The 25470-nt window shown below is 35.2% G+C and overlaps 2 protein-coding genes across 2 annotated transcripts; one reads left to right on the plus strand and one right to left on the minus strand.

Moving 5' to 3' along the window:
- Nucleotides 1-198: 198 nt before the first annotated feature.
- On the minus strand, nucleotides 199-7048 carry LOC143607317 (putative WD repeat-containing protein C3D6.12). Its single transcript, XM_077082803.1, has 12 exons — nucleotides 6646-7048; nucleotides 4994-5209; nucleotides 3515-4630; nucleotides 3284-3406; nucleotides 2480-2661; nucleotides 2163-2394; nucleotides 1658-1867; nucleotides 1438-1566; nucleotides 1270-1338; nucleotides 971-1093; nucleotides 770-820; nucleotides 199-683 (listed from the first exon to the last, which is right to left on the minus strand). The coding sequence occupies exons 1-12, from the start codon at nucleotides 6883-6885 to the stop codon at nucleotides 519-521; spliced, it is 2856 nt and encodes a 951-aa protein (XP_076938918.1). The 5' UTR covers nucleotides 6886-7048; the 3' UTR covers nucleotides 199-518.
- A 9203-nt stretch (nucleotides 7049-16251) lies between these two features.
- LOC143607324 (phosphatidylinositol 4-phosphate 5-kinase 9-like) lies at nucleotides 16252-21730 on the plus strand. Its single transcript, XM_077082810.1, has 9 exons — nucleotides 16252-16414; nucleotides 17311-18592; nucleotides 19420-19587; nucleotides 19688-19853; nucleotides 20319-20429; nucleotides 20511-20698; nucleotides 20785-20942; nucleotides 21047-21206; nucleotides 21298-21730. Exons 2-9 carry the CDS (start codon nucleotides 17358-17360, stop codon nucleotides 21572-21574), a joined length of 2463 nt encoding a protein of 820 aa, XP_076938925.1. The 5' UTR covers nucleotides 16252-16414; nucleotides 17311-17357; the 3' UTR covers nucleotides 21575-21730.
- The last annotated feature ends 3740 nt before the right edge of the window (nucleotides 21731-25470 follow it).

The following is a 25470-nucleotide window of genomic DNA, read 5'->3' on the forward strand; positions in this document are numbered from 1 at the left end:
GGTATGGTCAACAAAAGTCAAGACCAGGTATGGTACAACGTATATTCTGGTATAGTAGGGTTTTTGAGCGGGTTTTCCGGGTGTTTTTTTCGAGTTTCAGGTAAGTCAGGTCGGGTTTTGACCGGATATTCGGGTTTCGGTTTAGGCGGGTCCGGGTCAGTTCAGGTTTCGAGTACGACCATGGGGAGAAATACAATACCGGGTCGTATCCGCGGGTCAGGTACGGGTAGGAACCGGTTCCAGGTCGGGTCTAGAACCGGGTATTATGTGCACTTCTACTGCAAATCATTCCACATTCTTATTTCTTCTGAGAACTTATAAACAAATGCAAGTTTCTATGCAGGAAAACAAAAGGCATACCATGAAATAGTCCTCAAAATAATTCTGATAATTTCACCAAAACCCTATTGTCCAGCTACAAAATTGGGACCAACATAATGTATAACATAAACCAAATTTAAGAATACAACTTAATCAAACATTTACACATTTGTGTCACACATTCTATGCTCCACAAACTAAGACCACACGTGCCCGTCATCCTTCTTTTGTTTCTTCTTCTTTTTCCTTTCACCTTTCGGTTCTGCCCTCGCTGCAGCACGTTTCGATTGCTGTTCTCGTATTTCTAGTAGCTTGGATTTTGCATCTCGGAAGGGTGCATCGGATTTTGATGCCATCAATTGCTGTAATAAGTTAATTACAACAAGTTAATCAAAATCGGATTACTTGATAAGAACATAATGAAACATATTTCGAGAAAAAATCAAACCTTAAGATGATCCATGGCTGCCAGATTGAATCCAAGAGTATCCTTACATTCCTGTAAAAAAATATAAATTCATTCATATGTATGGATGCTTATATAAAATATTATTATGTCAACTGAAAGCCAAAAAATGTTACTTCGTGCTTTTAAAAGCGGTAAAACAAGAAAACCTTTATATACGTATAAAATTTTGTTAAAATTTACCTTGACTCTAGCATGAAGTATGTCTCTAAGAAGAGCCAAAAGAGGTCTGGTACTTGCGGTAGCAACTAGTTGATTATGATGCAACTGCAATAACACTGTGGCGATCCTACAAACCAGCTCAACCTGCCAAAAGAATATTATAAAATCATGTAGTGTATAAAAATATTAACCAAAAATATTGAAATCTTACTATTGACTGTTTTCATCTCTAGAAAATTGGGCTTAAAACATAATACAAAAGTAACGATGTAACGTGTATGTTCTAGAATCTTCTAGAACAAACATAGTCAATGGAATACCTTATCTGGATTCGAAGACCATTCTTTCAAAAATGATAAGAGCTTTAATGCATCCGCAAACGGTAGAGCCTGCAAAGTTAACATATGATTAATGATGGAACTGTTGAGACTAAACAAAGGATAAAATCACATAACAATATTAACTTGCATAAACACTATCTTTATTACCAATAATGTCTGCTCCAGATCATTAGTGTGAACTTTTGAAACTGCACGAAGGATAAAATCAGACGGAGAGAGCCCCAGCAAAAAAATATTGGACTGAAACTCTCCACCCTTTCCCCTTTTCTTTTCCTCCTGAGATTTACAAAATATTGAAATTTTACAAATGGTATTTTAAACATGAATATGTAATATATATTATATAAACAGCAATAAACAGACAGACCTCATGTTCAGCCAATCGTTTCAATTCTTCGGCTGCAATGTCGAGTGCTTCAAGAATCGAGTCGGTTGCTGTTAAAGTTTCTTGTGTCTTCTTTCCAGCTATAGCTACAGCTCCTTCTTCCGGAAGCTCTTGTTGAGGTAAATATCTGTTTTCTAGTGAGTTGTCCAGGTCAGCTTCAAACATCTCTTCTAATCTTTTCTCTTTCTCTTCCTGAATTTATGTCAAAATGAATATCATTTCTACATTTTTTCAAGACTTGTACAAGTAACTAATAGTCTAATATAACAATATTAATACAAGTAACTAATTTTCCACAGCATTTTGAAAGTTGCCGATTTGACTCAGTCTCCTTTTATCTAGAATTTTTAATGGGCCTGTTTGAGATAATGCACAGCCGATTCAACCCATTGATAGGCTTGTAAACAAACCCATTAATAAGCAAAATGTGTTCCTACGAATCATTTACAGGCTTAACCATTAATAAGCAAAATGTAGAAATATATACCTCAAGAAAAAATGGTTCTTCAGTGCGGTCCCACCGCCGTATGGATCGATCGTGGGACCCAGTAACAAGAAAATCACCACGATGGCTTATAGAGACACACCAAACTTCAGCATGATGGCCTTCTAGAGTTAAAAGTAGCTCAAATTTATCAGCATCCCAGTATTTAACCATGCGGTCTTTGCCAACACTAAACATGTAATGTGTATTGCGAACAAATTTCACTGCCGTTACACTGCCATAAAATTTAACTTTTACTAAAATTGATCCAGAAATGAATTTGTTGGATTATGTAAGTATTTTATAATAATAAATTGTACCTGTCAGCATGAGCAAATAAGGACTTGTGACAGTCACCAAAATCCAAACCCCAAATTTTCAAGTTTTTGTCAGCAGAACCGGTGACAATAAGATCTCCATCAGATGAGATATCCATACATAATACTGGCAGCTTGTGACCATATAATGTAAGAAAGAATTTTAAAGTGTCCATGTAGTAGACCTGAGAGTTTTTAATGAGATAATTAGTGACTAATACAAAAATAATATGAACAAATGCCAGAAAAGACATGTAAGACCTAAAATCTAGTCATGTAAATAAACCGAGCGTTTAGTGAACAGATCGTGAACTGTTTATCCGAAAGTTCGTTTATTTTTTTATTTAACAAACAAAAGAACATGAACAAAACTTTTTGGTTCATTAAGTTAACGAACTAATATGAACACGTGTTTTCGTTCATTTCTGTTTGTGAATGTAAATTAAGACTCGTTTATGTCGGTTCCTTTACACTTGTTTAAGTTCCTTCATTTACGTTTGTGTCTGGTTTTAATAACCTTTTTTGGCCCAACACATTGTTCTTCACATTACTTTTAACTGGTTTTAGCTCAAATATAACCGTTCATATATGTTCACTTATGTTCGTTCGTGAACCGTTTGTTTATACTATTAACAAACAAACATACACAAACACGAACAATCAGCCTACTAGAAACACCATCAAATTTATCTCTAAAATGTTTCTCGACGGCTTAGGTGTGGATTTGGATAAAATCAATTGTGCATCACAATATACCGAATAAAAGTGATTATATAGCAATTAAAACAACAAATAAACAACTCTAACCTTCACAGTGCAATCCAATAAGGCGGCCGCAATATGCTTCCCATCAGGGCTTACAGCCAGCACTATGACATCATCATTCATAGGTAAAGTCCTCACATTTGAAACAGTTAATTGCGCCGAATCCTGAAAGCCCAAAAAATAGAAACAGATGACTAAATACTCAAACACATTAATAAAATTCATCTAAAGTAAAAAAAATGCTGAGTTTGTGGTTTCAAAGTATAAGCACACCTGACCAGAAACTTGGGTGGTTTGATATTCCCAAAACTTAACATCATGATCTGTACTCCCGGTTACAAAACCACCACCATCTGGTGTGTGAACAATTGATTGAACCGAGCCCGTATGAGCTTTCACTACTTCAACAGAAGTACCACTTCTAACATCAATAATTTCAAGATTGCCGCTTTTTGTACCTATGACAGCATACTTATTACCAGGAACAAACAAACTGCACAACCCGTATCCAGAATCAATGGTTCTAAGACAAGAACCAGTACTAGGGTTCCAAATCTTAACAGCATTATGACTCGTTGACAATAAAAGTGAGCTGTCTGAACTAAGTGTAACACTTCTTACATCAGATCGATGCCCTTGAAGCTCAATGTCACTTGTTTTTGTGGTTGAATTGCTATCAATTGAATAAACTTCAAGCAAATTGTTGTTTAACGATAATGCTAAAGTAGCTAATGAGTTCTTGGAAGTAATGGGAGAGAATGAGATAGAACATATTTTTTTGTTGGCTCTTACGGTTTGCAAAAGCTTGAAAACATCAGGGACGGTAACCATGGTTTGTTTTCCATCATCTTTAAGTTCGTGATCTGTCTTTTCATTTTCAGTGGCATCAACAACCTTAGAACTTTTCTTTTCCTTCTTCCGATTAAGTCTTCGTTTTGCTTTACGTTTAGATTCAGCTTCATCTAATACACGGTATATCTCAACTGTCTTCCCTGCAGCTTGACAAGCCAAAAGGTTACCAGATTTGTTAAATCTCAAAGTTGCAACTCGGTCTTTACTCTGTCGGTTAATTTCACCAAAAAGTTTCAAACTTTCCCATTTGTTTCCAACAGATGAATCTTTACCGTCTGTGACGGTTTGATCAGGTTTCGATTCAGATTGACCATCTGCAACTTCGTGTTTTATGGTATAAAACCGGAGCTCTGAATCTGCTGATCCAGTGACCAAATATCTCTGTTCAGGGTCAACATCTATAGACCAAATTTCACTGTGATGGCCACCAACTATTTGTGTACAATGTTGTGTGTCAAGATCCCAAACCCTTAAAAATTTGTCCTTTGAGGCACTAACGAGTTTCTTTCCAGAATCCAAGAAGGCAAGATCGGTAACCTAATATCCAAAAGCATATTCAAGCAAGAATTCTTACTTTAGCTTACAGATCTATAAACGACATAAAAAATAACTAGGAAAAAACTTTAAAAGCCCTCAAAATTAGACAAATTGCATAAATGACAACCCACTTCTGTTCAATTCCCGTTTAAGGCCAACTTACCACCTCTAGTTGTTTTACATTTTTAAGCAAAAAATTCCTAAGTATGTTTCTATTTTGTTAAAAAACTGAAAGTAAAAATTCTGAAATGAATAATAAAATGGAAGCAAGTAGCTGTTTTCTAGCAAAAAAAAGTAAATCACCTGAAATGGGAATTATAAAATAAAAGGTTGTTAATACAAGCTGCCCTTAAAAATATAGACCTGATCACGGTGACCACGCAGACGAAAAAGTCCAACCTCACCAATAACATCCCATAAAACAATGTCATTGTCCTTGCTTCCAGATGCAAGTAATGATCCTGTCTTGTTGAACCGAAGAATTGTTGTAGCCCCTTTATGCCCATTCAAAGTTGTTTCACAAGTTCCTCTCTCACAATCCCAGATTCTTATACTTCCATCAGCATGCCCACTAGCTATCTGTAACCGATAAAAAAACGGCAAATACAGAAATACTCTCAGTTGATTACTTTTTCCATTAAAAAACAAACGATTCTACCAGCAAAACAAGCAAAAAGCATCTCGTCCTTTAAAATCCTATTATATCCAATCCATTACACTCATTTTAATTTTACAGCTTAGAACTATGCATTACACTCATTGCAGCCTTCAAATGTTATTCAAATTCTTCCAATGCCATCATAAAAACACATAATAATACTCTGATATTATCATTAACTTCAAAACGTAATTCAGCAGTCTCCCCATCAGTTTACACTCATTTTCATTTCACAGCTTTGAACTATGCATTACATAAATTTTGCAGGATTCAAATTCTTCCTAGTGCTATCGTAAAAAGTACAAACACAAAACCTAACCTAATATCTTCAGTGAAACTAACAACTTGAAGGTTAAGCAGCAAAAAAAATATCACTTTGATATGTATCATTAACTTCAAAACACAACCTAGCAGCCTCTCCACAACCCCTAACATTTCAAATTCTCAATAAGTAACACGTTCCTACACTCTATTTTTCACACAGATTAGATTTAACAAATTCTAAACTGGACAATATAACCTATACACTCGTTAACAACACAAAAAATATATAAATACATAAAATGAAGCAAATACTCTCAGTTGATTGTTTTCATTAAAATAGCAGTTCTATACCACACAGGTGCATTCTCAACTCTTTTAGTACTATTCTACAATCAAATTACACTCATTTTAATTTCTCTGAAATTCTATCCAATGCTTCGGTAAAACTAACAATTTGCAGATTAAACAGCAAAAAAAAATCATTTAATACCCTATCAAATCACCTAAATATGCATCATTAACTTCAAAACACAATCTAGCAGTCTACACAACCCCTAACATTTCAAAATCTTCATGAAAATACTATAATAATAACAATATGACCTGTATACTTGTTAACAATCTTACGCGCACGAAATCGAAAAAACAAACCGAATTAGAAACAGAGGTTTTAAAATTTAGTAAAAACCAAAATATCGGTTTTGTGTTTTGTAAAATACCAAAAAGACCAAACCAAACCATAAAAAAACGATCTGTTGAATTACCTTTCTGTTGAATCTTTTATGTTTTCTAAACATGGATACTTGTTTTATTTTTTAACGTTAATCAGTAATGTTTTGTCAATTTGTATGAGATTAAATCATTTAAAATATAGGAGTAATTATCATTTATTAGTTCTTAATTTCTAGGCCAAAATGTATAATATTCTATTAGCCCCAATTTCAATATATCATGTGTCAAATTTCTATACTAGCCCGACTTAACACAAAACCGCACCGAACCGCACCACGCACAACCCTAGACTAATCAACAAACATAACAACTACATCTACTATAGAGCAAATGAGTAATAATCAATCAATCAATCAATTACCAGAGACGAAGAAGACGGAACAGGTGCAATTGCCGTAACGGCAATCGACGGTCCACGAGACTGAGTGGACGGACTAAGCGTCTTCGCACAGACTCCTTGCCGGACGTGCCAAACGCCAACCTTCTCGAGTGCCGGAGCTAGTAAATGTTTACCGGAGGTGTCGTAACTGATGTTTGAATCCACGGACGTGATTACTCCGAACGACGCCGCGGACTCGTACCGGAGATACGACTTCACCATTGCGAATCGGTTGGTGGTTGAGTGGTTTGGGTGCTAGGGTTTAGTATGGGGTTTTAGGTTTTGTGAATTAGTTTGACTTATTTTGACTAATTAGATTCCAAAACTTGGGCTTTTTTTTTAACCCGGATTGAATTGATGAACTGGAAAAGAGGGTTAGGCCCAACTGTAAGACATTGTTTTGGGCTAATTTCGACTTGTTTTATATATAGAACTAGACGTGCACAAAAAACCCGAATTCAGAACCGGGCCCAAAATAAAAACCTGAAATAGGTTTTCTTAATACCATGGTTTTTAATACCCGAACCCGTACCCGACCCTACCCGTAGGGTACGTATAGGGTATGCATTTTGGCACTAAAACCCGAACCCGAATCAAACCCGATTTGTACCCGGTAATACCCAAAAACCCAGACCGGTTCCATACCCGGAACTGGGTTTTTCTAATACCCGAAACGGGTATTTCAAATACCCGATGTATACCCGAAAAATACCTTAAAAATACCTAAAAAATACCCCTAAAAAGTGCAAACTTTTAAAAAATCCAATCTATACCCAGAAAAAACCCGTAAATAGGGTTTTTTCAATATCCGATAATAGGGTATTCAAATACCCGGTTTTAGAATACCCAGTTCTATACCCTACCCGAACCCGATGAATAGGGTATGGTTTTTAGAGACAATACTCGGCCCGATTATTACCAATACCCGGTCATACCCGTACCCGGTCATGCCCGAACCCAGGTATATTAAAAACCCGATTTGTGCACCTCTATATAGAACGACAAGGGTTTATGGAATTTATGGAAGTAGAGGTGCATAAACCGGGTATTTTCAGGAACTGGAACCGGGTTTAGTCAACAAAAGACGAGAACGGGTTCAGGTAGATACCGGTTCCAGGTATGGTCCGGTATTTGACCAAGTTTGCTGGGTTCTTATCGGGTTTTGATCGGGTAGTAGTGGAACCGGTTCCGGTGTGTCCGGGTTGGTTCCGAGGAGAAACCCAAAGCCCAGTCTGTACATGTTGGTCAGGTCCGGTTCTGATAAGAACCGTCGGGTCGGGTTTGGAACCGGTTTTTCTTCCCGTCTCTGTATATAAGTGTTGCGTTCTAGTTTTAACATTCTATGATGTTTCATAATTTAGTTACTTGTGAGGTGTTTGATTTTGTTTATTTGGATGAGAAAAAAAAAAGAAGCTAAGGGAATTCTTTCATTAATAATAAGCAACGAATTTCTTTTACAATGGATGCATGGACATTAAATCATCGTATCAATTACATGTGTGTTGACAACTCATTTCATTGATGATAAATATCATAAAAGAATAACAAATTTTAAGTTGATTCTTAGCCATGAGGGTGATGATATCACGGAGCCCTCGAGGAGTGCATTGAGGAACAAGGGATAGAACGAATGATGACATTTGCCATGCATTATCGAACGATGCTACAATTGGAGAATTGCACGCTAAGTTCTCATTTTTGATTGGTAATGGTAAGTATGAAGCATTTGTGTGTCCCACATTATGAACGTAACTGTTCATAGTGGTTTGAAAGGATAAAATAATTCGTAACACGGTTAAATACATAAGATTATCACCGGCTAGGCTTGCAAAATTGAAAGCATGTGTTACCTATAAACATAGCTAAACAAAAATAATGTTTTCTACATGATTGGTCTTCCTAATCAACACTTCCATTATAAAAGTGTCCACTGAACATGAAACACACATTTATTTTATACTTTCTTAAAGACGAGCATGACTTGTTCCTAAAAAGACACAACTAATGAAATTAAACATCCACATAATACATGTTAGGCACCTGCCATAAAACCTAACTGCAAAAAGGATATTGTAATGTATGATGTTATTGTTATCCATAGCTACATAGTGGTGGTGGGTAACTATCAAAATGCACCAACAAAAGCAGATGAATACTAAATTTGATTTTTTAAATAACCAAATGATGTTGACAGCCATTAGGCTTGTGTTTTAGTGGTCAGGAGTTTTCTCTTAAGGGTTTCCTTCAAATGAGGTATCGAGTTTGATAACTTGAAGGAGCGTCATAAATTGGAACGGTTGAAATCACGTCACAAAATTTGAACATGGGTAATCGTGATCAGTGATCCAAAAGCTTGTCGTGGATCCAGATACCGTTAACAAAATGATGTTGACAAGTCACTTCACATGTTTCTTCATGAATGCGTCTATCATTTAGTTGTCAAAATTATATTTCATCATTTACAATTACGGTTACTCAAGATTTTTTTATTTTTTTGGGTAAAACAAGTGGAATTATACAACTATGGCAAAATCAATCTTACCCTACTAGTAAAATAAAATTAAAACATGTTATTTGAAAGTGTAATATGAAGAATCCATAAATTAAGTATTAGTAAATTACATTAAAAGGAAAAAAAAAACAAATATGTTAGTTTGAAATGGTTTTTATATGGCCTATATACGTCTATTGAAACATACTCGTACCATATTTTAGTATCTAGACATTTGTAGCCATTTTCCCACGTCATATATTTGGTAAAATAATTTAAAATTCCAATCACGTGAGATATTTTGATCTTTTACATCAATGTTTATATTTTTCTATCAATTTTGTGACGTGTCAAACGTTTGATAATCATTGTTGCTTATTTTACGTTTGAACGTTTGGGTTTACTAGCTAACCAGGATTTCATCGGGTACAACCTTAGTAAACTTTAAAGTGCATGCCTAGATTAGTCTACACATGAAACGCACCACTGGTCAAAGAGTTTTTGCCGCTCTCTAGATTAATTCATGGCATGACGAAACCATAAACCTTTATTATAAACAAGAAGGATTAGTTAATCCTCAAAAAAACAGAAGACCTCACACTGGCGTCGTTGAAAGACAACCTATTTAACAATATGGCATTTAGTATCATATAAAGTTTATCTATATTTAAAAAAAAAAAGCAAACAATTAGTTGCAATTGTAACAAAAAATAAACAATAATAATAATAATAATAATAATAATAGTGTCATATTATCTCAATTGATTGTATATAAACTGATTTGACATGTTTTGTTTGCCATTTGCATCCATGTTTGTTGCTCTCTGTTGTATTCAATTTCTTAATATTATTTGTCTATTATCGATTTGTAGTGCAACGTCCATTTATAGACCACCAATTCTTCTATCCATAAGTTGGCAAAAAGTTTGTGTCGGTTTTAAGTTCCAAAGAACCAAAAATTACGGTTTATTGATGAATGACAAACCAATGATCATTTTGGTATTCGGTTTTCGGTTTTTTACGTATAGGCTTATGATTATTTATCGGTTTAATTTGGGCTGGATTTTTTTATAAACTTTGTGCCTAAACTTTTTTTATAGGTTTATGAGAAATGAAATGCAATCTTCTAGCATCACGAGGGTCGGGCCATAGGGTGGCCCAGGTGGACGACAACACATGACCCAAAATTTACAGACCCAAATTTTTATTTAACTCGCTTCTCACACATACGTATATAATACAGAAATACAACAAGTTGGGGATGTCGCTCATAGGGATGACAATGGGTCGGGTTTGGGACGGCTTTTGGTATTTCCAAACCCATACTCGATTACTAAAGCTCGTCCCAAACCCGTTAGGTATTTCTCGGGTAACCTGCTACCACACCTAGTTGGCCGGAGTCCTTGACACCATTTGGTGCAACTATGATTAAGTTAGATGTTACAAATTAGTAAATTACCCATAACATTAATCATGATATTTTAATCTTTGTGTATTGTCTTGTTGCATTAAATGGCTTATTTAAGTTTCATTAAATTGATTAAAAACGAAAGGAGGCCCCACTATTTTTTTTATACTTAAGATTTGCACCCACAGCCCATGTTTGTGATAAACAATTATTGATGTGTACCAATATTGTTTTCTATTTTTTTTTTAAAAAACAACAACACATGCTTGTAGAAAAGCAAAATAACTTGTGCAATTGACATATTTCAATGCTATATTTATTCATCCTACCATACAATAAAAAAATGTCTTAAAACTCTTTTCATAGTTTTATGTATTAAAGATGGTGAGAGACTGAGGGTGGTAGAAAGATGGGATGAGACGTGATGTAGCGGCTGAGATGGATGGTGAGATGAATTGTCGATCGGGGTGAAAGGAAAGCCAAAACAAGGTGGAAATCATATGTGTTATGACAATACTCAATGAAACATCGTCTCACCTTTAATGCCGCCTAAAACTTTTAATGCCAGGTAAAACAAACCATCAGTATAATTTCGAAACACATTTTTTAGAACCATATCATAATTAGTAAATGAAAGCAGAAAAATATAGGATAGAAAGAAAAATCCTCTTGACTTATTGGTGGTGGACTGTTGGTATGTGAAGTTGTGAACAAGAGGCCTCAAGTTGACTTCTACTTTTTCTTCAAAAAAGTCAAATAACATAGTAATTGTTTTGCTACTAGAGTACTAGGACTCCCTCTCACTACATAGCGGGAGTTTGGTACCGATTCGTTTTGCTAAAGTACGAGTACAATGACAACACTTGGTATAATAGCTAAAAAAGAGAAAACCCATAAAAATAGTCATGAAACGCCCAAAAGAAGTACAGACACATGTTTTACTTCGATTAAAACCTGAAAATGGATATCATTACCGATAACGATAATACTATCAATTTGGTTCTTCACGCTAACAACACTCGCTTAGCCTAAAATACAAAATTTCTTATATTGAAATGCATATAAAAATAAGAACATCACAGCGACATATTCGAATTTATAATGCATTATATTATATTATTAGAATAATGAAAATGGTAAACGGTGTCCCTCAATAGAAAAAAAAATTTAAAGCGCGAATTGCGATGATAATATGTACGCTTATAATTCGAATACACTGTATATTACTGCTCACAACTTGATTTTGAATTAAAATTATATCAAGAAAAAGTTAACAGCTCACGACGACTCTTCAGTTATTTCTAAAAGGAATTGGGATCGACATTGGCGCCAAGGAAGAACAATACCCCATGAACGCCTGGTATTTTACAAACTACAACACACCTCAACCGTCATATTTTTACTATTGCCCCCACTACGTTTTTTACAAAATATGAACTCACACTCCGACTCTTTGCGATCAGATTATTTGTACCTCGATACTTCATTTGATTTAGATTTGGAAGATGATGTGATATTTGTTGCGGTTCGAGTGTCGAGCCAACTCTTAGTTGACGAATGTAAAAGCTCACGACCACGTACAAGACGACCTCAATCCGCTTCAACGAGATCGTGAAAGTGCTCATGACCTTTTGCCTTTGACGACATTTTTTCCCTCCTGATGACTTGTATTTTCTTTACCTTTTGGTATTAATTACTTTTTTAAATAAAAAAATATACTTAATTTAAAGTTAATGCTAATTAACCCACAACGCTCAAGTTAAAGAGCATGCTAGTTCCTAAAAATAGTGGTCTAGTCAACGCTAGCTAATTAACCTATAACACATAACCTAACTTTCATTTACCTACGAATCAGCCTCTTAATCAATCTTAATTATTAGATTAACCTGATCAAAAATAAAATATCATTTTACATTTTTTAAAGAAAACCCCATTACGTATTGCCTAACATTTTAGAGTGATCGATAATGACCATGCATCCAAATATTTAAATACTTCTCTTTGCTGTACATTATAGAGCAAAGATTCGTTAGTATATAATGCCAACGACTAGATTTACAAATAGTTAATTAATATTATTTGTAAAAACATCTAATCGAGCATCAAATGGAAAACTTCAACGAAAATAATCATTTTATTATTATATTGAAAAGTACTAATAACAGTCAAATATATAATAACCTTTTTAACAAAATAAATAATGTACAGTATTATTATAAATAATGTTACTTTGTGACCGGGGTTCATTAGTCAAAGATTTTGATTTTAATTATTTGTTAACGTTAAAATCTAGTAATATTTAATTGTCATTGAAGATCTATACTTTAACTACTAATGATTGTTAAGTAACCCAATTAACTTTATTTACGTGTTATTAATTTATAAGATAAATTTATTTTTCGTATTGTTGTGACTTGTGAGAATCAAAAAAACCAGAACCTATCGGGACGAACCTTATGGAACACTTGTCACCGCCCAAGCTAGTTCGTGATGGCATTAATTTTTAAGATTTATTCTTAGTTTATTTTTTCAAAAAAAAAAAAACATATGTACTTGTATTCTCAAAGAACATTTAAAAATTCATCAACGTTTTCAAACAAACACAACTCACAAATCACAATCACCCATATCTACCACCAACCATTATCACCATTCACCACCTACTATCTACCTCACTAACACCATTGACCACCACTCACCACCACCAACAAACCCTAAGACAAACATTATTCAAACACATAAAACATAAACTCTATCTCCTCCTTATCCACGCACGTACGTCGTAGAAGACACTACTTGTTAGAAACACATATTACACACAAACACAATCAAAACTTTTTATAATTTGTGAAACATAACTTCTTAATATGTACGCGTAATTTATGTGGGGTATAAATCAAAGCTTTTTAAGTGTTTGTTAACGATTATATATAATTGACATGCCTATACATTGATTCAAATAAAACCTCAAATGATCAAAAGCTAATTTCTAAGATAAAAATTTTATAGAAAAAAATGTATAAGGGAAATAAGAAATAATTTTGAAAATAAATCAATTTAGCACAACACCCATTATTGTGTCTAGACACTCAACCTTAGGCAGGCCCGCGGGGGTGTTACTTACAGATTTTCAAGCATAAATCTAAGCCGAGTTTAAGTTAAGTCTGAATCAGTTAGCATTATTTTTAACATTCACTTTCTAGAATAGTAACCAGGTTTTAATGGTTTATCAAATAAGACAAATTATTATTTTTAGAGTTAAGTGTCATTTTAGTACATGTGGTTGGCCAACTATGTAACTTTAGTACTTATTCTTTATTTTGTGTAAATAGCTACCTCAGTTTTAAAAAACTTGCATTTTTAGTAATTTTTTTCTAACTCCGTCTATTTTTTCTGTTAAGTTAGGAATAATTTGATAACTTCGTTAGTTTCTTTGTTTTTTTCTTTTCTTTTTAACGCTTATATTTTGTAAACCGTAAATCCTCAAATCATAACATAAAAATCCAAATCCTAAATCCCCAAATATCGTAAAAATTCAAACCCTTTGATGATATGGAGAAAGGGTTTGGGGATTTAGGATTTGGATTTTGATGTTATGATTTGTGGATTTTGTGTTTACAAGATAAAAGCGTTTAGAAGAAAAGAAAAAAACAAAGAAAATAACGAAGTTACCAAATTATCCCTAACTTAACGGAAAAAATAGACGGGGTTAGAAAAAATTACTAAAAATGCAAGTTTTTTTGAAACTGAGGTAGCCATTTGCACAAAATAAAGAATATATATTAAAGTTGCGTAGTTGACCAAACCACATGTACTAAAATGACACTTAACTCTTATCATCATCATCATCATCATCATCATAGTTGTAAATATCGCGCCTAGGCCCCGAGTACTCAATGAGCAATCCCCGCCTAGGCTGAGTTCTCGGTGAGCCATCCCCGAGTACTCTTCGACTAAGCCGAGGACTCCCAACTCCTCAGTAAGCCGCCTAAGGTACTCCTAACGTTTTTTTCAACCTTGATTATTATTATTATGCCTTAATTAAGTTAGTCAAGATGTTTAATTATTCTTTTCAACATTCTAATATAAATTATATTGAAAACAAAGTTGTATTTCGAATAAAATATTTTATGGTATCGTATACAACTTTCGTGCATGCTTTGTTGCATTGAGCGGGGCAACTCCAACTAGTTTATTATATTGTACAAATTCTCATCAAACGAGCTCCATAGTAATATTGTTGATATATGACATGAACGAATCACCATTGAGTAGTCGAATTGGAGAAAAATCAATTGTTAGTGTAGAGGGAATCATCCCAAAATTGCAACCGGATCTTTTGCTAGGTGTTTCTGGATTTTTAAATCACGGTGGACCAACCACGTAATCATGTAAGTTGGAAGTATTTGCAATTTATAAGAGCATTTATAAATTGTTTTCAGAGATATGATATGATGGTAAGATGTATTCTCTCTGTACCAGAAGTAAAGTGTTTAAATCATGTAAGTGGGAAGTATTTGCAATTTATAAGAGCATTTATATAAGAGTATAATAGTTTGCTGTAAATAAACACGTAATCATATATATATATATATATATATATATATATATATTCGTAACAAAATAACTAGCATTTGGCCCTTTTGTCAAGTGTCATGCCGATGACAATTGATGCTTGGGAAATTTATGGTGTCATGTTTGAAATCTGAGTCAATGGAGACTTCTCACAATTATGAGTTTCCTTGATGGCGATCCTAAGTGAGTTAGGCCTGGACGTCAAAAACAATATGGACGAGTGACATCATGCCTCAAAAATACTCACTCAGGAATCGGAGGTAGTTTCACACGTTAAAAAAAACTAAAAGAATATTTTTTTAGAGCGACGACTTTCTTTTGTGTGTAGGCTACCCAAATTGGAGAGACCTGCACTCTCGCCAGACTATGTTATTTTAACTGGGTCCACACTGGCTTCAAAGTTTGCCTTGGGCGTTCCACATGAAACCATACAACCGGCCGTCACTTGACAGTCGTTATGCCGTCACAAGAGCTAAACTCTCTGATGTAAAACATAGTGAGATGAAAACCCTTGTGAACTCAAGATTCGAACTGACAACCTACCCAAATCCTTTATTACCACAATTTACCAAAAACAACATAAATGAAGATAAGTTGAGGAAGAACTCAAACCTTCCTATTGCTACAAGTGTTGGCTATATTATAAGTAAATGAATAACTAAATATAGCTTCAAAGTATAACTATTTTCTTAATAAATAAATAAATACGTACATAAGTTAAGCCGAGAGTGCCGGAGAATAAAAAGGCAGCTTTAAAAGTTAAAAGACAATACAAAGCAAACATATGAGGCGACAAAACTCAAACTGTGTTGATTTCACTCCATATATATAGAAGTCAACTGCAGTATATCTATATCTATATCTATCTATATTGCATTACACTTCTACTTCTAGCTTTCATTAAACAAATCTATATCTCCATCCTTCTCTCTCTACTTATTTTACAGGTACAACTTCTCTCTCTACAACTTTTATATATTAATATATACCGTTTATATGTATGATTTATTAATTAAGATTGATTTCACCTGCAATATTATTATCTTGCTGCTAAGACCTGGTGTTCATAATTTGGTTGCAATTATATATTAGTGTAGACATATATTATTTGGATAATAATAATAATAATAATAATAATAATAATAATAATAATAATAATATTATCTGGTACCTTCTACAACGGAAGGTGGATTTCAAGGCTTCAATTGGAATCGGTGCTGCTGCTGGTTTTGTTTGAATTTGCTCAACTTCTGCTTGTACTCTACGCTTCAAAATTTGTACGTCACTAGATGTCATTTTGTGTTACAGTTTTTTGTGATTAGTGAAATGTCAATCCAAAATGTTTGTTCATTCATTTTTGTTGTAACAAACTTTTAGTTGAAGATTTGAAGATCTGAAATCTCGCTTTGGTTTATCGAGTTTCGTAGGGAAAATTATCAAAATAAGCATGTTTGACTAAAATATCTTAAAAAAATCTTAACCAAAACAATCATATCATATATAATTTCAACACATAACCGAGTTGGATACCTCTAGACACTAAGGTAGCCCGAACGAAATTCCATGCGAAAGTGAGTTGACACCAATAATGTCATGACATGTGTCTAAACTGGGCTACATAGGTGTCTAAACGTGAATAAAAGGGCTATGCAGCTGTCTTATATTTGCCATGGCTACACGTGTGCCCGACAACCGTGGCAGGGACTGTCCGACACCTCTAGAGCCTTGGCAGACAAAGCACCTGTATAGCCCTTTTATTCACGTTTAGGCACCTATGTAGCCCAGTTTAGACACATGTCATGACAATAGAGGTGCCAACTCACTTTCACATGGAATTTCATCCGGCTACCTTAGTGTCTAGAGGTATCCAAATCGGTTATGTGTTAAAATTATATTTCTTATGCTTGTTTTAGTTAATTTTTTTTTTTTTTAAGATGATGAGAGGATTAGGCATGATCTGATAGACCTTCACCTCTCAGAGGACATGGGTTGAGGATAGGAATTCATGGAGACATATGATTAAGGTTACGAACTTCTAGGAGCAATATATAGTTTATAAATGGGATTTTTACTGCGTATGATTGATTGATATATTTTGGTAATTTTTCAGATTTCATAGCTCTTTAATTGCCTCTCATTTCTGTTATATAACAAACTTTAACCGTCGTTTCAGCGCGAATACAGTTCAGAAGGTATTGAAGAACATTTAAGACAGTATGCATGTCTGGCCCTGTGGCCATACCGGAAAACACACTATCACTTTCAAATAGAACGACATCCTTCAGTTCGTTATCATTTCACATAACAAATGGAGAAATATCTAGATCATCAACCGAACCAATCCCCTTAAGATTTGAAGAATTCACACTCCCAAACGAGGAGTATTACTCCGGTTCACTGCTCGGGAACGTACCCGAGGGATCAGGAAAGTATGTTTGGACAAATGGTTGTACATATGAAGGAGAATGGAGTAGAGGTATATGGCATGGTAATGGAGAGCTTCATTGGCCATCAGGGGCTTATTATGAAGGCGAGTTTTCGGGTGGGTATATGCAAGGGACTGGGACTTATATTCGGGCCGATAAGTTAGTTTATAAAGGTCGTTGGCGGATGAACCGGAAACATGGGTTGGGGTATCAAACTTTTCCTAATGGAGATGTGTTTGAAGGGTCTTGGATCCAGGGTTCACCCGACGGGCCGGGTAAGTATACATGGGCTAATGGGAATGAGTATGTTGGGAATATGAAAGGCGGGAAGATGTCGGGTAAAGGCGTTTTTAAATGGACTAATGGTGATTGTTATGAAGGTAGTTGGTCTAATGGTGTTATGCATGGTTTTGGTGCTTATACATGGAGTGACGGTGGTCGATATGTCGGGTTATGGACATTAGGGTTAAAAGATGGGAAAGGCGCTTTTTACCCGAACGGGTGTCGGTTGCCTGCTAGACAAGAGTTATACCTTAAATCTTTGAGAAAACGCGGTTTGTTGTCTGACTTGCAAAAAGTCAAACAAGTATCGCGTATTCAACATGCTTCTTCGATTGATATGGGTTCGTTTAAACTCGGTGGTGGTAGTCGGTCGTCTCATCGTAACACGTCTGATAAGCTGGATGAAACGCGTAATACCAACAATGATAATAATAATAATAATGTTTCTTTAGAAAGAAGGTGGAGTTTAGAGGTTGCTATAGATAAGTTTATGGGGCATGATAATTTAGGTTCGTTTCGGTCTGATCCTGGTGGGGAGAGTGAGACGCAGACTCCAATTCTTGAAAGGGAATATATGCAAGGGATATTGATTAGTGAGCTTGTGGTTGATAGTCGGTTTTCATCTGGTTCGAAACGAGAAATGAGACGACACAAGAAACTTGTGAAGGAAGTTAAGAGGCCCGGAGAAGCTATTATCAAGGGTCACAGGAGTTATGACTTAATGCTTAGCTTACAGCTTGGGATCAGGTACATATTAGCTTAGAAATTGTAGGGGACAAATAAAAAATAAAACAAAGACCACTGATGTGTTATCCGGACACCATTGATGTGTCTTACGGGCCGTATGCTAGGGAGAAAATGGCAATATGGCTGTATTACAGGGCGGAAAATGGTCAAATGGGTTGTATGAGGGCAAAACCATACAGCGTCCTTATGATGTTTTGGCTGACAAATAAAATGACCGATTAGACCACCGACAAAGCTTTTTTCACCCTATGACCCATACGTAGGGGTGCAAATGAGCCAAGCCTCGAGCGCGGCTTGTTTGACTTACGAAAGATCGAGCTTGGCTCGTTTCAAGCTCTTTTTCTTAGGCTCGAGCCCGGCTAATGAGTAGTTTTTTCAAGCGCGAGCTCCGCCCTTTTATTATTTATTAATAAATTTTTATAATTTGTAGTTTATTTTATACTTTTTTAGTTTTAAGTTTTATATATAACAAAATATATATTTTTAGTATTTATCATAATTTTATATATTATTATGTAAATTTATATTTAATATTTTAAATAATTAATAGGCTCATTTAGTTTCACGAGCCAGCTCGAGCTCAATAAGTGAAGCTCGGGCCCATTTATTAAACAAGCTTATTTTAAGGATCGAGCTCATTTAAGCTCTGCTGAATTCAAGCTTTTAGCGAGCCAAACTCAAGTAGCCCAAGAACTGGACTGGCTCGTTTATATCCCTACTCATACGATCCGTATGATGTGACCATGTGGACTGGTCACCCGACATATATGATATTTTACATTTGTTATACCGAACCGATGAACATTGAAGCTTTAAAATATGAGTAGGTATACTGTTGGGAAAATAACACCGGTTCAAAAGCGAGAAGTACGCAGATCAGATTTTGGTCCGAGAGCTAGCTTCTGGATGCAGTTCCCTAAAGAAGGATCTCAGCTAACACCTACTCATCAGTCAGAGGATTTTAAGTGGAAGGATTACTGTCCAATGGTTTTCAGGTTGATTGTTCACGTGTACATTATTAGGATCATATGATTATGTTGTTTAAGTTATTATTTTAGGTTCTGAAATGTTTTATGTTTGTTATTATTTCACTAGGAACTTAAGAGAAATGTTTAAGATTGATGCTGCTGACTACATGATGTCTATATGTGGCAATGATGCTCTTAGAGAACTTTCGTCTCCCGGGAAAAGTGGCAGCGTGTTTTTTCTGTCTCAAGACGACCGTTTCATGATTAAGACTTTGAGGAAATCTGAAGTACAGGTGACAGTTTATGCCCATGTATTTATGGACGTGTTGATTCAGGTTTTATATGATCTCTAATGGGTCAAATGCGCAAAACAGAAAAAACTAGCTAACACAGAAACGGGTCATCTGAGTTGAACATGCTAAAATCCACACAGAGTGTAATTTTAATGCATAAAACTGTAAACCATTTTATATATAAAAAAAAGATTTGAAAATGTAGTTCTTTTATAAAATTTGGACGGTGTCTCATCTAAGCCGAACCACTTTGGCTGCAAGAAAATTAGCCATTTTGACCCGTGACCAGTACCATCTCAGCCAATTTTGCCACCATTAGCCAACTCAGTAGTCATGACTCTACCATATACAATCAAAATGTATTTCTAAATATTTTACATTTATAATACTTATAATAACTGAATTCTATTATTACCCGTTTAAGCAGTTGTGTGTACGGCTCGACTGACTTGTGTTAGCACGTAGGTTCTTCTACGGATGCTTCCAGACTATCACCGTCACGTGCAGACATATGACAACACACTCATAACTAAATTTTTTGGTCTTCACAGGATAAAACCATCAAGTGGTCAAAAGGTAACATGTTATTTATTTTAATTAATGAAGAACCTTTTTGTATTTAATTTTTGCCTAATATATTTTATATGATTGTTTCAGTTTCGGTTTGTAGTGATGGGAAATATGTTCTGCACAGAACTAAGAATCCATAGAAGATTCGATCTAAAAGGTTCCTCTCTTGGGCGGTCTGCAGACAAAGTTGAAATAGACGAAAACACAATACTTAAAGATCTTGATCTAAATTATTGCTTTTATCTCGAACCTTCTTGGCGCGGTGCTCTGCTAAAGTAAGTAATAACAATTTTGAATTGTACATTATGGTTAAGCCCGTTAGAGTTAAGTAATGTCTTCATCTTTGACTTTATGTATGCAGTCAAATTGAAATCGATAGCAAATTTCTAGAAGCTCAGAATATTATGGATTACAGTCTTTTGCTCGGTGTACATTATCGAGCCCCTCAGCACTTGAAATCATTAATGTCTTACAACCAAAGTGTTACAGCAGACGGACTAGGAATCGTTGCAGAAGAAGGTGACGCGTCTTTCAGTTTGATATTTTAATTTCTATTTTTTTTAATAATAAAACGTCATGTTAATCCTGTTTATATCATTTAATTACATTCTTTTCAATTACAGAAACTATGGAGGATGAGATATCACCAGAAGGACTTGTTTTGGTGCCACGTGGATCTGAAGATGGTAGTGTTGTTGTGGGCCCGCATATACGAGGAAGTCGCTTGAGATCATCAGCTACCGGTGATGCAGAAGTGGATCTCCTTCTACCTGGCACAGCAAGGTGTGTGTGTGTGTGTGTGTGTGTGTATGATCTCTAACGGGTCAAATGGATCGATACATTTAACTTTTTTTGTAAAATTTTATTTTGGCAGGCTACAAATACAGTTAGGAGTGAACATGCCAGCAAGAGCGGAGCTTCTTCCAGGTGAAGAACAAAAACAAATGTTTCATGAGGTATATGACGTCGTATTATACCTGGGCATCATTGATATATTACAAGAATACAATATAACAAAGAAGATTGAACATAGATATAAATCTTTTCAATTCGATTCTCTATCGATATCAGCCGTGGACCCCACATTTTACTCGCAACGGTTTCTTAAGTTTATTCAGAAAGTATTCCCTCAAAATGGTGCAGCGAACTAAGACCGTTCTATAATGTTCATTCAGATGGACACAAAAGGTTAGTAGAGTTAAATGCATTGCAAGGTACATAAAGTGAATACTATGAATTTTGTAAAACATGCTTTGTTTGACATTTGGTTCTTAAACCTTTTTATTGCATACACATGGTTCTTTCTATTTCAAATGCTTATTGAGTTATTGTACGACAAACCAACGACACCCCATAAATACTCTACTAACCAATGAGATCAGATGAAATACTTATTACTTAGGTGTTGTTTGTTTTTGAAGACAAAAACTGTCTGCAATCTGATTTCATCTGATTTTATGTCTGTAACTGAAGATGTGATCTGAAGGTCTGCAATCTGAAAATATAATACTGTTTGTTTTATAAACTGGATATTGTCCGCATAAGCTGAAAATTAGTAACCTTTCATATATATCACAATAGATAGAAGTTATTTAACGTTTGTAGAGTGCTAAAATAATTGGTAGTGGCAGTGGTGTACGGACTATGGAAGTGGGTGGTGGTGTACGTGTACGAACTATGGAAGTGGGTGGTGGTTGACGATTGTGGTAGGCGGTGAACGGTGGTGATGGATAGTTGTGGTGGTGGTGGGTGGTTGACGGTGGTGGCGTTGGGTGGTGGTGGTGGCGTCAGACGGTGGGTGGTGGTGGTGGCATCAGACAGTGGGTGGTGGTGGCGGTGGTGGGTGGTGGTGGTGGGTGGTGGTGGACATTGGATGTTGGTAGGATGATAAGAAGTGTGAAGATGTTGGATATTAGTTTCTTATTTAAAACCATATAAGCAGTTTTCAGATCTGTTTTTTTTTAAAACAAACTGTCTTCAGGAACTTATGTCTGCGCGCCTGCAGACATAACCCTCCTGCAGACCTTTGAAGCAAAAACAAACACAACCTAAATGTATTATTTTTAAGAGTCTTGAAACTTCATAAGATTAATTTTCATGCACTACCTACCTACAATTGGTTATGAGCTTCTTACAATCATTTTATGTAATTAAAATTCATTATATATGTTATCTTATATAATTAGAAAAAGCAAAGGAACAAAGCCAACCTGAACAAGTTGACCCGCCCACTCACGATTTTTCAGAAGTAGTGCTTCCAATAAAAGTATTTTCAAAATTGGTGGGGTCTTTTAAGTATTTTTAAAAATGGTGAAACCGTGGTTTCAAACCACGGTTTGTCTTTTTTTCCTTAAGTGTGTCAGTTGACTTTTAAGAAAACAAAAAAGTAAGAATAAAATAATACAAACCGTGGTTTGAAACTACGAATTGCACCTAAAATATAACCTAATACTGTTGTCCATAAGCGAGGTGGTTTTGATGTTCAAACCGTGGTTTCAAACCACAGTTTGATGTTTTTTATTATTTTTTTGGCAAACATAGAATATATTCATATGCATGTTTTTGTTTTTTAATCAACTCGTGGTTCAAGACCACGGATTGATATGTTTTTGACCACTTTACATAATAATATATCTAGATGCATGCAAAAAAAAATAATTAAAAACAACAAACCGTGGTTTCAAACTAAGGCTTGAACATCAAAACCATCTCAAAAACGAAAATTGGTATCAGGTTATATTTTGTGTTTAATATGTGGTTTGAAACTAAGGTTTGTGTTATTTTATTCTTACTTTACTGTTTTTCTGAAAACTCACCTGACACACATAAGAAAAAAAAACCCAAACCATGGTTTAAAACCACGGTTACACTATTTGTGAAAAACATTAAAAAGGCCCACCATTTTTGAAACAATATATTTATACACACTATTTTTGAAAAATTTTCCCCACTCACTCACCTAAAAAGAAAGTATAAATGGAGCCCCATTTCTAGTAAACGACATTAAATATGGTAAGGCCTACATGCCCATAATAATAGCTTTACATCATAACTCTCTTTCCGCCTGACTTGTGGGGTTTGTCACCTCCTATCATATCCTACACATGCTCATGCTTAGAGGTACACAAACCGGTTTGAAACTTAAAACCGGTTGAAACCATGTCGGTTTGGTTAACAAAAGTCAAAATTGGTTTATGGTCGGTTTTAGTTATGGTTGAAACTGGTTTCTTGTTGAGTAGGTTACGATCGGTTTTGGTTCGGGTTGAAACTTGTTTCTTGTTGAGTAGGTTACGATCGGTTTCGGTTCGGGTTTTGAACGGTTTCCGTTCGGTTAACGGGTTTGAAATCGGTTTTGGTGAAGAAAATTACAAACCGGTTCTGAACCTGTGATTCAATCGATTTCAAAACGGCTCGGTGATTCGGTTAATAGGTTTATTTGCCCACCTCTACTCATTCTCACCCGTATTTCTCCTCTTTTTAAACATTTTTCAAGAAAAACAAAAAAAAAACATACGTGATTATGTATTTCAGCATATGGAAGAAGATTTTATTTTATTTTAAAAATGTAACGTTGCTATCAGTAGGACGTAGGGTTAAACCCACACAACATAAAGTTATAATAATATCTAAAAGACTAAAAAGTATTGCTCTTCAAAAGAACCTTAAAACTATGTTATTTTTTAAAAATTCTCATAATAGCCAATTTAAAGAATGTGTTTCCAAAATTATTCTCAATAATTCAAGTTTTCAACTTTGTCCCTTTGTTATCTCGTCGCCGACGACATGATAGCGAACACCGACGATGCGTTACTGAAACAAATAGGATAATGACACGTGGTCGGAATAAGTCGTCGACGATGCGTTAGTGGATAACGCATCGCTGCTACCCTACGTTAGCAACATAACGCATCGCTGCTACCCTACGTTACGTTAGCAACATAACGCATCGCTGCTACCCTACGTTACGTATAACATAGGGTTGACGATGTGTTATGTTGCTAACGTAGGGTAGCGGCGATGCGTTATGTTGCTGCTACCTTGTTATTACAACACAAGGGTTCCACGATGCGTTAGTGATAACGTATCGCTGCTACCCTACGTTAGCAACATAACGCATCGCCGCTACCCTACGTTAGCAACATAACGCATCGTCAACACAGATTCCGGACACGTGCCGTTATCCTATTTGTTTCAGTAACGCATCGTTGGTGTTAGTTATCATGTCGTCGGCGACGAGATACCAAAGGGACAAAGTTAATTAGTGGGAATAAACTTGGAAACACATTCTATGAATGGGTCATTTGGGAAATTTCCCTATTTTATATGAGCAATATAGCATTTTTCTTTATTACATGTATAAAAAGTAAAAACATCTGTGGGTTGATCCGAACCTCTTACTAGTCAAATAAAACACGTACTATGATTGAATCACTTTCAAAAGTTATTGACGGTGCCTAGTAAAATCCTTTAAAAAACAACCATATCTAGTAAAATCTCACACATAACAAAACTAGCTGTAAAGTTTGAGGATGATGGAATTCTAGCAAACCATACATGATAAGACTATTTGCAGTGAGACCTACGGCTTTTAAATCATCACAGGACCTGTTGTTAAAGCAAATCCTAGCCGGATTAATTATGGGCTAAGACCGTCTCTAATGGATGGAGATAGGAGTGATATTTGAGAGTAATATGAGAAGAATAGCAAAACACATAGAATATTGATAAGAATAATGATAATGAACATTGGTACAAGCGTACATGTTATTTATAAGTATGGTACAACATCTACAATTGTACTATACAACATCTACAATCATATTAGTATTCCTAATGGCTGACGTCGTCCAAGGACAACCCTTTTCCAGCTGTATTTCTTTATTCGTTGCACGATCTTCTTTCTTGTCTTTATTAGGCAGATGTTTCTCTAGCTTCTTCTGTAACCATGCTTCACCATAGGTCTATATGCCATTTTGAGATATTACCCTTAGAGCATTCTCAATCCATTCTCCGTTCTCCATCTCTATAATTACACTAAAAACATCAT

The sequence above is a fragment of the Bidens hawaiensis genome, unplaced genomic scaffold (assembly GCF_021521415.1).
Source record: "Bidens hawaiensis isolate Kalapana, Puna unplaced genomic scaffold, B.hawaiensis_p1.1 tig00002123_1, whole genome shotgun sequence".
Lineage (NCBI taxonomy): Eukaryota > Viridiplantae > Streptophyta > Magnoliopsida > Asterales > Asteraceae > Bidens > Bidens hawaiensis.

Bases quoted from the DNA above. Each gene is read 5' to 3' on its own strand.
- LOC143607317 (XM_077082803.1), bottom strand. From the start codon at position 6,885: ATGGTGAAGTCGTATCTCCGGTACGAGTCCGCGGCGTCGTTCGGAGTA. The intron at 4,631-4,993 runs GTCTATATTTTT...TTTGGATATTAG, and splicing joins TGCGTGGTCACCGTGATCAG to GTTACCGATCTTGCCTTCTT. The intron at 821-970 runs GTAAATTTTAAC...ATTTTTTTACAG, and splicing joins TACTTCATGCTAGAGTCAAG to GAATGTAAGGATACTCTTGG.
- LOC143607324 (XM_077082810.1), top strand. From the start codon at position 17,358: ATGTCTGGCCCTGTGGCCATACCGGAAAACACACTATCACTTTCAAAT. The intron at 20,943-21,046 runs GTGACGCGTCTT...TTTCAATTACAG, and splicing joins AGGAATCGTTGCAGAAGAAG to AAACTATGGAGGATGAGATA. The intron at 21,207-21,297 runs GTGTGTGTGTGT...TTATTTTGGCAG, and splicing joins CTTCTACCTGGCACAGCAAG to GCTACAAATACAGTTAGGAG.